General features: G+C 37.4%; 1 protein-coding gene across 5 annotated transcripts in view; it reads left to right on the plus strand.

Moving 5' to 3' along the window:
* ADAM11 (ADAM metallopeptidase domain 11) overlaps window positions 1–16,505 on the plus strand; it is a 1,438,613-nt gene that overhangs the window by 1,042,179 nt on the left and 379,929 nt on the right. For all 5 annotated transcript variants that reach the window (XM_044055102.1, XM_044055103.1, XM_044055105.1 and 2 more), the window contains one exon: window positions 8,333–8,396. In XM_044055102.1, the coding sequence (XP_043911037.1) occupies window positions 8,333–8,396 (64 nt within the window). The remainder of the gene's footprint in view (window positions 1–8,332; window positions 8,397–16,505) is intronic.

Consider the following 16,505-nt stretch of genomic DNA (forward strand, 5'->3'; position numbering starts at 1 on the left):
GATATGTTGGTAAGTGCAAGGCTGAGAAGATTTACATCTCTAGCATAATTAAGACTATTTGTTATAGAGAAAAGGCATTTGTAAAGTTGAGATGTCTGTGCATATTTATTAGTTGTATAAATTTGCCAAATATTAAAGTCACCTGTGGGTAATGTATTATATTTCATAGCTGTTTTTTTTAATCTGGCTTAAGTATACTTCATGCTTGGTAGATGATATGGAAGGGAAATTATAAATAGCAATCAAATAATTGAGTGATGGTTGGTTTTGTCAAGTACTAGGTTAGTTGCCCTTGAGTGTCATTTTAAGCCTAGCCAGTTTCCCTTTTTGTACTCATAATAACCTATCACAATTGGTTAAAGTTTGGCCTTACCCATCCCATGGCCGATAATTATATTTAACTCCTAATGAGAATAACTGTGGTCATACCATTAATAATTTGAGGAGACCTATACACGGGATAGAGCATTTAGGAGCTGCCTCTGTCCATAAGTAGTACAGAGGACAATCCTGGGGTAAATTTTCTGTTTCCCATCCATAGATCTAAGTTGTGCTTGAAAATGAACAGGGATGATCTTTGTTTTATGTGGATGGGGAGTCTGTACCAAAGCAGTGGTATCCTCTGCGAAATATCAGTGTTCCTCTAGACCATTCTGTTGATGTTACAGAAGACCTTTACGTCCCTAGACTGAATATTTCTAATCCTATTTGACTTGCTGATGTACAGTAAATCCATCAGTAATGGGTCGGAGGGTACCTTGTATGCTAGAGACAGGTCACCTGTTAGCAGTCTGTAGGATACTGAGTATAGTGACATGGATATGAGTCAGCCCATGTAGGACATGTTGTTTAGGCCTTGTATCCCTTTAGTAAGGTATCTCTATGATGTTCTAGTAGTAATAACAGCTGAGTAAAGGGGAACAATGACATCCCTAGCTCTATACACAATCCCTTTGTTCACAAGCTGTGCAATATAGAAGGACTTTCTTACAACAATATACACATGTTGATCAGGTCACTGTCCACATACGTTCCTAAATTTGAAACAGCTGGGTAAACTCTTAGAAGTGTATTGTCAGTGTAGTAGTTCCCTGGGACAGATGTCCTCCCAAAGGATACAATAATGCATATTTGGCATTTAGTTTCAGACCATGATTTTGACACCAGTTATTTATTTTAGACAAAGCGTCCTGCAGGATGGCTAAGATATTTTGGGATTTAATGACCAGTCTTAGTTCGCATTCATCTGCAAACATAGTCAGCCAGAGCCCTTTGGTACTAGCTTTTACTCCAGAAGACTAGATGCAAACAGGAGAGGTCCCAGCACAGAATTTTGAGGGACTGTACTGGAGACTGGTCCATTTTTGGAAATAACTTCCCCTGTTTTGATTATCTGCATCCTGTCTGTGAGCCAGTTGACAATCCAGCAGGTGACTTAGAGGTTTATTCCTAGTTTATTTACATTTTCTGCTATGCCTGAGTGGGTAACTGTGTCAAAAGCTTTGGCCAGGCTGAGGTATGTGGTGTGCACTGTTTTGCCTTCAGCCACTGCTTTTGCGGACTTTTCAATAAAATCCACCAGGTTGAGTAAAGTTGATCTGCCTTTGACGAATACAAATTGAGAAGGTTCCAGTGTTTGGGGGTTCCCTATGTCCTGATTGATTAATTCTATGATAAGTTTTTCCATGGCTTTGCATATGAGGCTCATCAGACTTATGGGTCTGTACTGCCTGGGTCTGTGGAAGGTCCTCCTTTATGCAAGGGAATAACTGTAGCTGTTCTCTTTTCACTTGGTACAAAACCTGTATGGAGGCTGAGATTGAACAGTGTTGCTAGGTGTGTGGCAAAATATGCTATTTAAGATGCATCTAGGGATATTTTCAGGACCCATCAATGAACAATATTTAGCTTTTGATTGCACTTTTAGGAATTGGTCTTGTCAGATAGCTGGAGGTGAGACAGTTTCAGGTATATCTTGAAGAACAGGTGGAGAGGAAAGAGATGTAAAATTAGATCTAAATTTATTGCCCACTAAGTTAGCCTTAATCTCCAGCTTCAGTGTAGATAACATCTTTCACAATCAGCTCAGTGAATTGCTGCATCGTGCTTTTGAGATTACAAACAACTAAAAAGTGCCTTCTGATTGTCTTTGGCTTGGGTAGCTATTTTAGCCTCAAACTTGGTTTTGGTGGATTTTATTAAGCTCCTTAGTTGTTTGTTTATTTCAGTCACAAGGGCTATAAAATTCTGGGAATTGCTCCTCTTAATTTGGTCACAATTATTTCCTTTTTATTATAAATCCTGCTGATATTGTGGTTCTACCATGTGGATTTGTTTCTGGAGTTTGCCTTGCAACTTGTTCCTATGGGATACAACGGGTCTATATCACATAGTCGGTGTCAAAACTATGACTATGAAAATATCAAACTCAAAACTCCGAAAACTGAATACTCCGAATGCTGAGAACAGCGATTTTTTTCCCAGGGAAAAAAAAAAATCGCTGTTCCAGTACAAAACGCGGAAATACACGAACACTACATACTGTTTCTAATGTGGGGGGCTTCGCCCCCCCACCCCCACCAAGCAACATGGGGGGCTGTGCCCCCACAACCCCCTCTACTTAAATATACTAACTCCGAGATCGTGCCACAGTGGAGGAAATAGCGAAGCCGTGGAACCAGCCCACCAAATTCTTTCCCTGGGAAAGAATTCAGTGTTCTGTGGCTTCGTTATTTTCAGTCTTCAGACTTCCCAGTTCAAGGTTTCAGAGTTCGGACTTATGAGGGTTCGGAGTTTTGATATACACCTGGATACAGCTACATCTATGCACAAATTAAGTGTCACTAGGACCTCAAGAACTTCTACATTAACATCCTATGGGGTCTATATAAGATAATAAGAATTTATATAAATATGCATGTACCTCCACTACTCCCATTGGGCCAGTGCCCATGTTAAACATTGAATCGTGGTATGGTGGAACAGCCATTAATACAAGGGAACCAAATTTCAGTAATTACATAAACAAAAATGAGTTTGAGAGTCAGGAAGTCATCAAGCTTTATCATTTTATTGTTCAGACTTCTAGCATTAAACAGTGCTAACTCATTGATTGCTGAACTGGAATTTATTACACTTGGATGTACAGAAGTCAGACCTTCCCTAAAAAAAGTACTATTGGAACAGCAAATGTGTTAAGAAATATGCAGAGGCCATGGGCAGAAGAGCTGCAGACTATCCCTAGCAAAAGAGGAGATCTGTCAAGCATTGCATCTCGTACTATCACATGCTGGATCTTCCCAGAATGACACCAGTTAGCCAGACAGACAGACAGTTATTAAAGCCAATTACCTTATCCCTGAACCTTGGCATCATTCATGTAGATGACAGAATACTGCTTAAAGATAGGATCTTACCTGACATGGACATGTATAAACAGCTTAGTCGTGTATCTCTGCATCTCTCTCTTGGAGTAGACTGATTAAAATTGGCATCCAAAAGGCTGTAGTTATATTCAAGACATAGGACAATACTAAAGCCATAAATACATTGTGAAGTCTGGAACCAGAGAGACAGCCTACTGGTTCTTTATGCTTATCCAGCTTAGTGAGTACTTACTCTGTGTGCCTGATTATGGAGTCACCAATAACTAAGACTTTACTAGAGGCAGCTGCAGGCTTTGAGGCCCTCAAGGGTATAGGTTAGCAGCAATATTGGCAAACTGTGGAGGTATGTGTAGTGGAAGGTGTAGGTGTATGTAGATTCTTAGTAGTGTTTCTAAGTGGCTGAAGCTTGTTAGAGGGGTGTTTGGAGGGCTTGGGTGTTATTTTTTTACTATTTCAGCAATGTGGATTTAATGGAGGAATGCTGTTTACTGATTCAATGTGGTAGGGAGAGATCTGCCTTCATTTTGAGTAAATGTATATATCTCTCACATACTTGATAACAGTGTACAGGAAGTCAAGATGTGTTAGCTAGGGAGGTCACTGAAGGTTGGAGTTTGGATGTATATTGTGGTTGCAAGTTTGAATCTCATGTCTCCGATCTCTGCTCAAAGTCGTTAGCAACTGTATGTAGCACAATCAAACTTGTACTGTGAGTATCTACTGTTCTTCAGAAATAATTGTCTAGAAACTGTGCTGAGAAATGCACACAACTGTTATTTGAAGAATACATCAATCATACTTTCTCTTTCTGGACAAACAGGTATGTATCCCAGAGACTATCCTTTTTCTGGAACAGGCTCCCCAGTCATGCAAAGCAGAGTTACTCCCTAACCCAATTTAAGTGTAACTTTGACAATTGGATGGGTAGCAGGAAATTCATCCTTGGTTTGGCACCTATGTCTCTAATGTACAAAGACAACCAGTAAATGACTTATCTCCCAGGCCCCTACTTGTAAATGTTTTACCTCCAAAGCCCTTGCTTACACTTGTCAAGGGTACCAGACCTTGTCAGAGATTTGGGATGCATGACTAGGCTTTAAAAGGTCTTTGTGGTCATTAGCCTAGTAAACAGCTATGAACCAATGAAGGACAGTTGTAAGCACTACTTCAGTATTCCAAGTGCTATCAAGCATGTCAAGGAAGTGATGAGAGCAGTCTATAGTTCTATGGTAGCCATTATAGGTCAAAGGTTAAATAATTTATTGTGTAATAGAGAGAGTTAAGTGGCAACAGAAAACAGTTACTTTAGACTATGATAAATAAGTAGAACTGAGATCATGGGTAAATTCATGCGGTAGATAAACTTGGTGTATAAAATGTTAAATGACTTAAAATGTTAACAGTTTATTAACAAGAAAGACAGCTATGCTGCCTTACTTTACTAAGCAGATACCTTCCAGTTATAAACTCAGATAGGCTGCTCCACAGAAAGTATGACAAATAGGTAACAAATGGCACAATGTCAATAATTATTCTCCAAAACTGCACACAACAGATAAAAAAAATAACTTCACTTAGAATGTGTAAGAGAGAAGCTGAAAGGGGATAGTCTATCCTTATTAAATTAAGTCACTCAACAGAGTTATGAAAAAAACTGGAAAAAAAAGTCACGTTATGCAAGCAGTCTGTATAGGGTGATATGGGTCACAGATGAGTGAATGAGGCCAGTGAATATGCTTTCTACAGACTAAGTGAAAGCAAAGAGTGATACACCCATTAGTTACCAGTTATCTGCTATTTGTATCAGTCTATCAGTCTCACAGCAGCTGTGTACAGGACAGCTCAGTACCGTAATACTCCATGCTGCACAACAGTCCTAAATTTAAACTTGCAAATAGTTTCAGCCAAAACAGATACAGCCAAATGGTGGTAGGCACTGAGCAACCACCCTTCCATACAAATATCCAGGAATTAATGTTTTTCACCCCTCCTGTACAGCAGCAGTGGTGGCACCACTCCCAAGTCATTCAGGCAAGTATAGCAGAAGTCACATGTATACCATGGTCATTATTCTCACCCCAAGTGTTGCAGTAGTCATTCAGTAGCCTTCGCTTTCCCTCATCTATGTCTCTGTCTTTCTTTCCTTTTTGAAGTGCTATCATGTGCCATCTGGTGATCAGCACAATAGAGCTCCAATCTCCACAGCAGTCCCAGATTTAAACTTGAAAAAGTTCATGTCAAAACAGAAATAGCAAGTTGGTGGTAGGGAATGAGTAGCTGCCACTCACCACAATCATTCAAGAATTAATTGGTTCCAGCCTTCTGTCACCAGAAACAGAAGTGACATTAATCCCAAGTGATTCAGGGCAGTAGAGTACATCTCACAGACCTACCACAGTCTTCAGCCTCATCCCTGGTACTGCAGGGACCTAGCAGTAGTTCTGTCTTCCTTCTCCCTTCCTCACTTGATAGTACTGGTATGCACAGTCTGAAGCACAGCACAATACAAATGATTTATTTATTTATTTATTTATTTATATTTGTTGACCGGGAGTGTCCGACTGGACGTAGGTCCATTTTCAGCGGAGGCCCCGGGAGAAAAGATCCACAGTTAAAATAAACAGACAGTAGTTACATTGGATTACATAGCGATTAACAGTTTACATAGCAATTACTTACAACATATTTACAGATGAAGAACATAGTACATCAGTAGACAACTAGAATCTTTATCTGTGAAGTGCATAACAGACATTAACAAATATTAAAATAAGAAGTTCCTGCTGTATAAGTACTAGGCTTATGAGCATCTGAGCTTGCTATAATCAACATAGTTAGTGGAGTGGAAAGAAAAGTAGTGGTTGGAGGGGGTGGGTGATATTACAGTGGAAGTTGCAAGGATATAGCCAGCATGTTTTTAGGTGCACTTTTAGTAAAGTTATGAAGTGGGTGCATGATGGTACAGAGGTAATTGTGGGTGGCAGGGAGTTCCATAATTTGGCTATGGTGTTATGTTGGTATGATGGTTCTCAGTTGTTTTGAGAATACTGGTTTTGTGGTATAATCATCTGCATGATTGATGCTTTATTTGCTCGTTAATGAGTTGAATAAAGCTGATCCTAATGGGCCCTTTTCAGCCATGACCTTTACCAGAGGACATTCAGTGGGTACGTGACTCATACTTTTCAATCTCTTAGCACAAGAAATCTGGACAAAGCCAAAAATAATTGGGTAAACAAAAGCCCAAAAATAGGGACAGATTTTAAATATTGCTCTTATTAACTTAGAACATTGTTAGAGTAACAAGATTTGAGTTGGTATGTATTTTTTGAAGGCTATGAAGTCTGAAACTCAAATATGTCACTATTTAGTGACTTCAATCCACAGTGATTAGCTAGAAAACCACAAATTTTATGGGGAACAGGCCAAAAATATGAGCCAAAAATCTGGACATTCTGCGAAAATCTGGATAGTTTTGCGGTATGGCTACATGTATTTTACAGCTGAAGTAAAATATAATAACAAATGTAAATTAGTTAAACTGTAACATCAGAATAAGTACTGAAACAATCCCACTAAATGGTTCAAAAAATTCTCATTAAGCAATATGCTCTACTACTAATCAAGACCTAACTATCCATGATGGCTGACTTATGCAACAAACACAACTTACTCAAGAAAACAAAGCCAGAATGTGTGAATATCGCTAGGAGTGGTTGAATTGGCCTTAAGTGAAAATCACTTGGTGATTATTAGTGTTATACACTGGAGTTATTTAAACAAGTTATTTCATACCTTTTTAATATTTCAGCTGTATAATAAACAGGAGAAACAGATTTCTGATGTGCTACACCTGTGCAGGTTTATGGATGTACAGCTACAAATATGATGAATTAGATATGTGTAGTATGAACTACTGATAATGTGTCATTAAAATTTGCCCAGTCCCTGTTTTTAATTATTTTTGCTATTTAAACACAGCTTTTCTGGGCAGTTTACCCACATATTACCTTGCTGGGGTTTGCAGTGCAGAATTAATGTTTGTCCTTCTGTACTATGTATTTTGCCATCACTGTCTTAAGGGTGGCAATTTTGAAACTGATTTGTGTGCTGAATGCTTCTGTTTGTAATGGCAGTTGTATTTTACCACTGCTGAAAAGAGTCTATTTACCCGGATCTGCGATAGTTTATTGAAAAACCACATTGTTGAAACCCATATGGTTGACAATGGAGTTAATTGAAAAACTGATATAAATCTACACAGCACCCATCAAACACACAAACAATGTTTTTGCAGTCCTGCACCTCCACATCCCCTGCTAATTATTTATACCAACTCCAAGACTGCAGTACAGCAGGAAAAATGGCAAATTCCCCTATCTGTACTGTACCGCAATCTCAGTCAGAATGGTTTCCATGAACCAAAGTGTTGACCATATGGGTTCTGACACATTCATCCTTCGACCAGTTGACATTGACCCATTTACCTAACCACATTTGGTGTTAACAGATTTATTTTTAGAAATAAATTGACAATAAAAAATAAAACATAGAAAATACTTTTTTTCTGCTCTTGCAAAGACAGTTATTTATTAGACATAAAATATCGTGTCTGATTTGAAGTGAAGTAGGAGTGAGCAGGATTACTTCAGTAGTTATTATTTATAGCTGGCGCTGCTATACTTTTGGCTTTTTTGTTGAACTTGATGATACTAAATTAAATGATGCATTATTAATGTACTCACCGAATTTATCACCAATGTGTGAAATCGATTGTTGAACCATTTTTTTTCATTCATTAAATGCTTTTAATCATGGCAGTTTTACTGCTTTTTTGTCATTGTTCTGCCTGTCAGACATTCGCCCTTAAAATAATATTTATTTGGTGTCTTGCCATCTGCACAAGCTACTTTTGAAACAACATATTTATTTTTCTTCTTACCCAGGGTCGTTGCTACAGCGGAAGATGTAAAAACAGGGATGGCCAGTGTATTGCATTGTGGGGATATGGTAAGTACTTGATGATGTCTTCAAGCCATTGATTTGGTGCATTACAGTTTTATGTAGAATTTATTCTGAAATGCTGTGCAGGTGTGGAACTGTGCCATTACTGTTTTTTCACTACATATGTGTGCTGGACACTGCACAACTTCCTGTTTATAAATCACAGTACCCAAAGCATAAGCTTCTAGCTACTTTCTGTTAATTTATGCTTTTACCTTTAAACAGAAAGAACCCAGAGACTATTATTTTACTTTTTTCATGGTTACTTGATTAGGTCTACTAAAGGGCTTGCATGCTAGTAGCTCATGCCACACTTGCTCGCTGCCACTTTCTCTAAAAGACAGCTGCCCTAACTTTGACTATACCAATCCTATTTAATTACTTAGTCCTCCCAACACACTACCCTATTATACTATATAGAGTATCAGGGCTCTAACTCTAACTCGAAAACTCCCACCCAGTTCTTCATCCAAGTCCTCAGTTCCTGACCCTAAAACTCATTAACTCTAAAATCCCCAATCACCCCTTAAACCTAAAAACTCTGCTCCCCTCCCTAACCTTAAAACCCCAAATTGCTCCTTAAACTTAGAACTCCAATCACCCTTCCTAAACTCCAATCTTTCTCCCTAAATCTAAACTCTGTGACCTCTAATCTCTCTCTCTCACTCCCTAAAACTAAATCTCCTTTTTCACTTAATAATCTTAAAACTCCTCTTCCTCTACCTAACACCAAATTCCCTTCCTACTCTCTAATCCTAAAACTCCCCTCCCTAGCCCTGAAGCACCTTCCTCGTTTCTCCCTAAAACCCTAATCTACGCCTCCTCCTCATGGCTGCTGCACTTACCTTGATTGAACTCAAACTATGTGGTAAGGTGCAGCGACTCTACTCTGTCTGCAGAGCTGCTGCACTTTGCTCGAACTCTTATTCAAGTTTAAGTCTGAGCAGTAGCTTGAGCAAGCTGCAACGTACTCAAGTCCCCGGCTTCAAGACAGTGGCCTTCAAGATCTTGGGACTTGGACACTTATAGCTGACCTTTACTAATTCTGTTCCTTTAATTGCATTATTTTATTGGCTGTTCTTCCTTGATGGTGAGAGTGATGATCTTGCTTTTAATAGTGTTTTTAATACATTATCCTTTATCAGAAGTCTATTGTACTGTGATATCATACATTCATGAATCACTTTTTAGTACTACGGGATCTCCTTTATTATGTGACTCAAGAATTGAACAAACAAGCAGGTAACCTACAGCCCAATATCCTTAACACATACCTAAGTGTGTAGGAGACCAATTTGCACTTACATCTGCATTTCTCTTTTTCTATTACACTGGGTGCAATTAATTTTGCCAGATTTACCCTTTGTCAACTAATGTTTTGGTTTCAGAATTGATTGTCTGGTTGGATTATTGAGAGCAGCAATTGTAATAGTGTTTTAATGCTATATGTAAAGTAATTGGGATAGGGTACTAATGCTGCAACTTTCATTTGCAATGAAAGTTTTGACATTCAAGTTGTGTGCGTGAGTGTTCCCATGCATGTGTGAGAGTGTTTGCAGGTTAGAGTAAGGGCTAGGGAAGGATAGATGTTTTCGATGTGTGTATGTGTGTGTGTGTGTGTGTGTGTGTGTGTGTGTGTGTGTGTGTGTGTGTGCACGTATGTATGTGTTTGTGTGAGTGTTTATAAGTTAGCGTAAAGGTTAGGGTAGGGGATAGATGTGTTTAAAGTGTTTTTATGTGTTTGTATGCAATGCATTTGTGTGTCTGTATCTGTCTTTTGTAGTGGTAATATTAGGGAAAGGATCTTAAATATCCTAAACTGAAACTTGTGTTTTCATTATGCTCATGCTGCTGAGTTAAAACAGAGAACTTTATCCTCAGTGACAATGACATCAGAGTAGGGAAAGCAGGAGGTGCATCCACAGGCATTAATGCACACACTGCTGCACACGCACAGAGAAGTGTGCATTAAAATCTATGGCTGCTACTCATGTTATCCCTAAGGTTCATAGGTGTGTACTAGGCTAATGGCCCTGGAGCCTATATAAGCCTATCCCAAGAAGATTTCCCTGGCATCCTGCCTCCCAAAGTTAGTTCCCATTGCCCCTGTCAAACTAGGCCACTGAAGTGATCCACGGGGTGAACTTCCTATTGCCCATTCACTCGTCAAGATTTCTCATAAACAGGGCCAGTGAAGTGCTCTGCAGGTGATATCGCTGAGGGATACAAATAAGTTTATTTGGGTAATACCTTAATAAAAACTATATAACTTTTTATTAAAGCACAGTCCAAAATTTAAGGACTGGGGGGGGGGGGTGCATTGCAGCACTTTATTCACTAGATGCTATGATGCACATATGAACACTGGCAAATCACTTTAAGTTCTGCATAGTCAGACACTACTTTAAAATTCTATGAGATTTGACAATTGTTTATCATGCCATCTTGTCTTACATCCTCAAAATTATTTGCCAGTAATTCACATTCTAAAGAAAATAAAAAAAATGGCCTTCTATTTTTTTAAATATAACACCCTCTTCTCCAAATCTTCAACAATTGTCTTACACCATTAGCCCTTCCCTTTTAAGTTTGACTGGAGTTTAGTATTATCTGTTATACCATGCCACTATCAGTAGTGCAACAAATAACACTCTCTCCTTTGATGAAAAAGGCAGTTGGTTCTATTCCCACACCCCCCAGTTGAATTCATGACATTGCAGGATAAGGGGATTCATAGGATCATAGATAAATACTAGGCAGTCAGTCTGTAGATCATCACAAGCCTAGGCAAAAAATCCTATTCAAACGTCACTCTAACCTCAAGGAGAGAAAGATAAGATAGACCCGGGGAATGTGACTGACCATCCAGCTATCTGGGCTTACCTTGAAGGTGGCAAAAGTGTTACTCTGCTTGACATGCAGGAAAAGTTTGTTCCAGAGCTAAGAAATACATTAGGCTATGAATCTATCATACCAATGAATCTTATTTATCTGCTGGTGAAGGTTTAATTCTTTTAACTGAGTATTTATGGTATCATTATAGGGCTGGAACATTCATGACTTGAAGAGCTAGACACGTATCTCTATGGAGAAGTCTGTAAGAGGAAAGGTACAGAGAAAGGACTACCTGTCTCTCCTGATAACTAATATTTTTGGGGCCACTAACATTTTTAGTTATGAATCTTTGAGGTCTCTCAAGTTGTGTGATATGTTTAGACAAGTACATGCCAAAAGGTGCATTATATTCAGTAAATAATCTGATAAGATACAAATAAAGGAGAATTAAGACTTCTTTGGATCTATTTGGGTTGGCTTTGGAAATGAGATTAACCAAATAAAGGCTTTCTGAGCTATTATGTAGGCATGATGGTCAAATGCTAAGGATCTATCAACAAGAGTGCCTATATCCCTTACAACAGTGTCTGCTTGTAGGGGTGCAGTATCTCTATGGTAAGTGAAACTGTTTTGTTTACCAAAATGAACTATTCCACATTTCTTTTACATTTAATTGCTGACCATTGTCCTTGCACTGATTGTTAACATGGTCTAACCCATGTTGGTGCAATTGTAAGGTGAAGACTGAATGACAGCACCAGTTTACAGTCGTCTGCAAACTTAGTTAACTATAGAACAGAAATGCTGGCCTGAAGATCTGATAAATATATGCCAAATAGGAGAGGGCCCAAAGCTGAGACCTGTGGTACACCACTTGTAATTTGTTTTGCTTTAGATATGACACATGCTACTCTAACCAATGGGTTCTATCATACAACCAGTTAGCTATCCACTGTACAATATAAGGATTTATGTTCAGATTTACAAGTCTGTCAGTAATGTTTGCATGGAGAATAGCATCAAATGCCTTGACCAGGTCTAGATATGCTATATGCACTGCATGTCTAATATCCACTGCTTGTTACTTTGTCAAAGAAATTAATGAATATACAGAGACAAGACCTTCATTTGACAAAGCCTAACTGATGAGTCCATGGTTAAAAGATTTTCAGATGTCCAAATTAAGGAAATCTGAGATAATGCACTCCATGGCTTTTCATATGGGGTCCAAGGTTGGGTTGCCCTTGTGTAATGGCATTACAATGGCTGCTTTCTATGCTTCAGGAATGTTACCAGTGCAGAGGCTTAGACTGAACAGTTTAAGTAGGGGTTCAGAAAAGCCATATTTGGCATTGATATTCAGGCAACCTGATATATTTTCAGGACCCATGGATGAAGTGTTCTTAGTTTTTGAGAGGGTGCAGATCTTGTTCCATATTAATTGAAGGGGGTGGCTGGGATTGTGGAACCTCTGGAATAGTCATAACTGTGGGAGGAGTAAAATTTTCACTAAATTTGTTATCTAGGATATTACTTATTTCTTTTGGGTCAGTGAATGTAATATTATTCTGGACTAGCATTGGGTATTGTTGGGTGTTACTTCTTAACTTCCTGCCATAGTTAAAGAAAGATTTGTAGTTATTTCTTGTTTTCATGGCTATTTTAAGTTTATACTCAGCTTTGAGCTTACTAATGGTCCCTTAAGCTCTTTATTAGTATGCTTAAGTGTGCTGTTAAGGTAGGCAGAATGAAACATTTTATAAGTGTTAATCAGTTTCTTTCTCTTGTTATATAATTTATTTATATAGGTATTCTACCACAAGGGTTTGTTTTCAATTTTCTCATTATATTGGGTGCAGATAGGGATTGCCTTATCAATATAACTGCTAAGTGGGAGTGGAAATCAGTGGCATATGTAGCAGCTTTAGCAATGAGATCCATCAAAGGAGGATTACAGCACAATTTATTTAGATCATTAAGTAAATGAAAGTTTGCATTTGATAAGTCCCTAAAGACATAGTTATTCACAAGGGAAGCACTGCCAGTTTTAAAGGAAAAAGCCACTAAATCATGGTGTGATTTAACAACACATGATGATACATACAAAGATGTACAGGAATTGGCAGTATTTGTGAGGAGTAGAGCAGGTGTATTATTGCCCTTCAGCTGAGATATTAAACTGAGTTCCCATCTGGTTGAGTTGATGGTAGCTTAGATGGATGTGAATGATCCCATAACACCTATCAAAAAGAGAAGGTGTCCTTTATTTTATAAAAAAGCACTTATTTACAACCATATATATATATATATATATATATATATATATATATATATATATATATACACTTTATAATATCTACACTATACACACTTCTTACTATGATACAAGAAATAGCGTCTTTTTCTTTTCATGAAACATTTAAACAAAAATCACTTTCCTTTATAACGCCCACACTCTATCTTCCATAACCAGCATCTTATTTTTTTTAACATCATAGCTAAATCCCATTTTCCATTAAACAGAATCTCCTTCACTCTCTGGTTCCAGATCAACCAACTTAAACAAAACATTTTTTTTATCAGTTCTTGTTATATAATTTCTACATTTTTCTTATAACATCCATACTCAGTCATATCCATATTTAGTTCATTTACATATGTAATCCCATCTAAATAATTCATATCAATAATCTTTTTCCATAATGTTTTAATTATTTTATATACTAAAAAACATGTTCAGTAGTCTCACATTCTTTACAATAAAGACATAGGCTATCTTTTTTTTTTTTACTTTTATTTGGCATATTTGCTTTTACTGGAAGTTTTTGTATAACAGATCTCCATAAATAGTCTTAACACTCCACCATATCCTTTTATCTTCCCATCCTAGCATGTATTGCTGCAGTTTTTTCTTTATGCAGCTTCTTCCATGGCTATGCAAAGAAATATTTATTCATATTCATATTATTATTATACCATTTTTTCTCTCATTTCAATCTCATTTATTTTTATTTTCCATAGTAAGATTTTGTCTTGATAATTATTTATCTCATTATTAGGTCATAATATATTTCTTTTATAATTTAAAACATACATCCATCCCACTTTATATTTAAGCCTTAATATTTGTATTAATAGTGTGATATCATTATTATTCAAACATTGTAAAGCTTTATAGAAAAGTAGTGATGCTACTTAAATAATAGGATTTATCAAACCTAACCCTCCTTCTGTTTTAACATACAATAACAGGATTTAACCTTGAACTCCAAATAAAGGAAAAATGGTGTTATAAACTTCCTTCTTGTACAATAAAGGTATAGTGAAAGCAGAATATGGAATTCTTGCTTGAAGGATTGAATCAATTAATTACTTTTAAGGGCAATCTGAATATCTTCCAAAGCATAGACATATTTTTCATTTTTTTCTGTCTTTTCTTTCCAAATTTGTTCTATAACTTCCTGTTTTCCAAAACATATTCCAAGCACATTTATATTTGACATATTAAACTTAATGTCTCCTAGCATAAAATCAAAGCCTAATCCTTGGCTTTTCTCTTTATTTATATGTAAGCCTATCACTTTTAAGTAATCTGTAAATAATTTATTACTTTAATCATCCCTGCACTGTTTTTTTTAAACAATTCTAATATCATCTGCATATCTTCTTCTTCTTTCGGCTGCTCCCATTAGGGGTCACCACAGCGGATCATCTGTTTCCATTTCTTCCTGTCCTCTGTATCTTGCTATGTTACACCAACCACCTGCATGTCCTCTCTCACCACATCCATAAAACTTATCTTAGGCCTTCCTCTTTTCCTGTTACCTGGCAGCTTCATCCTTAGCATCTTTTTCCCAATATACCCTGCATCCCTCCTTATCACATGTCCAGACCAACGTAATCTTGCCTCTCTGGCTTTGCTTCCTAATCCTGTCCACCCTCGTCACACCCAGTGCAAATCTTAACATCTTTAACTCTGCCACGTCCAGCTCTGACTCCTGTCTTTTTATCAATGCCACTGTCTCCAACCCATATAACATAGCTGGTCTCACTACCCTCTTGTAGACCTTCCCTTTCACTCTTACTGGTACTCGTCTGTCACAAATCACTCCTGACACTCTTCTCCACCCAGTCCATCCTGCCTGTACACTCTTCTTCACCTCTCTTCCACACTCACCATTACTCTGAACTGTTGATCCCAAGTATTTAAACTCATCCACCTTGGCAACCTCTACTCCCTGCATCCTCACCATTCCTCTATCCTCCCTCTCATTCATACACATATATTCTGTCTTAGTCCTGCTGACCTTCATTCCTCTTCTCTCTAGAGCATATCTTCACCTCTCCAGGGTCTCAACCACCTGTTCCCTATTCTCACTACAGATCACAATGTCATCTGCAAACATCATAGTCCACGGGGACTCCTGTCTGATCTAGTCTGTCAACCTGTCCATCACCATTGCAAATAAGAAAGGGCTCAGAGCAGATCCTTGATGTAATCCCATCTTCACCTTAAACGCATCTGTCACTCCCACCGCAGACCTCACTGCTGTCATACTACTCTCGTACATATACTGTACCACTCTTACATACTTGTCTGACACTCCAGACGTCCTCATACAAAACCACAACTCCTTTCTAGGCACCCTGTCATAAGGATAGCTTTGAAGAGGAGGTAAAGGCTAGGACTGTCTAGGATCTGCTAGTATTATCTGCATATGATAACATAAATAATTGGTATAATTATCCATTCTTTAGATACATAATTCAAATTCTTCATTTCTCTATTAATATGTATAGTTGCCACATTCATTACTAATGCAAATATATACTTCACAGTGGGCACCCCTATCTTATATGCTTTTTGAGCACTATTTCTTCACTTAGCCAGCCATTTACTAATGCCTTAACTATATCTAATTTATAAGCTGTCATACATACCCTTATTATCTTGTTACTTATATTATATGCTTTCAATATTTCCCATAACACATTTTGTTGAATTGAGTCAAATTATTTATTTAAATCACCTACATTAATTTTAACATGATTATTTCTGTATAAAACATCATCTACCAATTCACAAATTATTAAAAGCAATTCTTGCAGTCTTTTTCCTTTTATATGATATATATTTCCATTTATAACCTTACTTACTTTATTTTCCATTTTTCTTTGTAAAATTTTCATAAACACTTTATAATCAGTATTATTTAAGACTATAGGTCTCCAATCCCGCATCTCATTTTTATTACCTTTTTTCTATATAAATTTAATTAC

Source organism: Protopterus annectens, chromosome 13.part0 (genome assembly GCF_019279795.1).
Source record: "Protopterus annectens isolate FY-2018-M chromosome 13.part0, PAN1.0, whole genome shotgun sequence".
NCBI classification, from domain to species: domain Eukaryota; kingdom Metazoa; phylum Chordata; order Ceratodontiformes; family Protopteridae; genus Protopterus; species Protopterus annectens.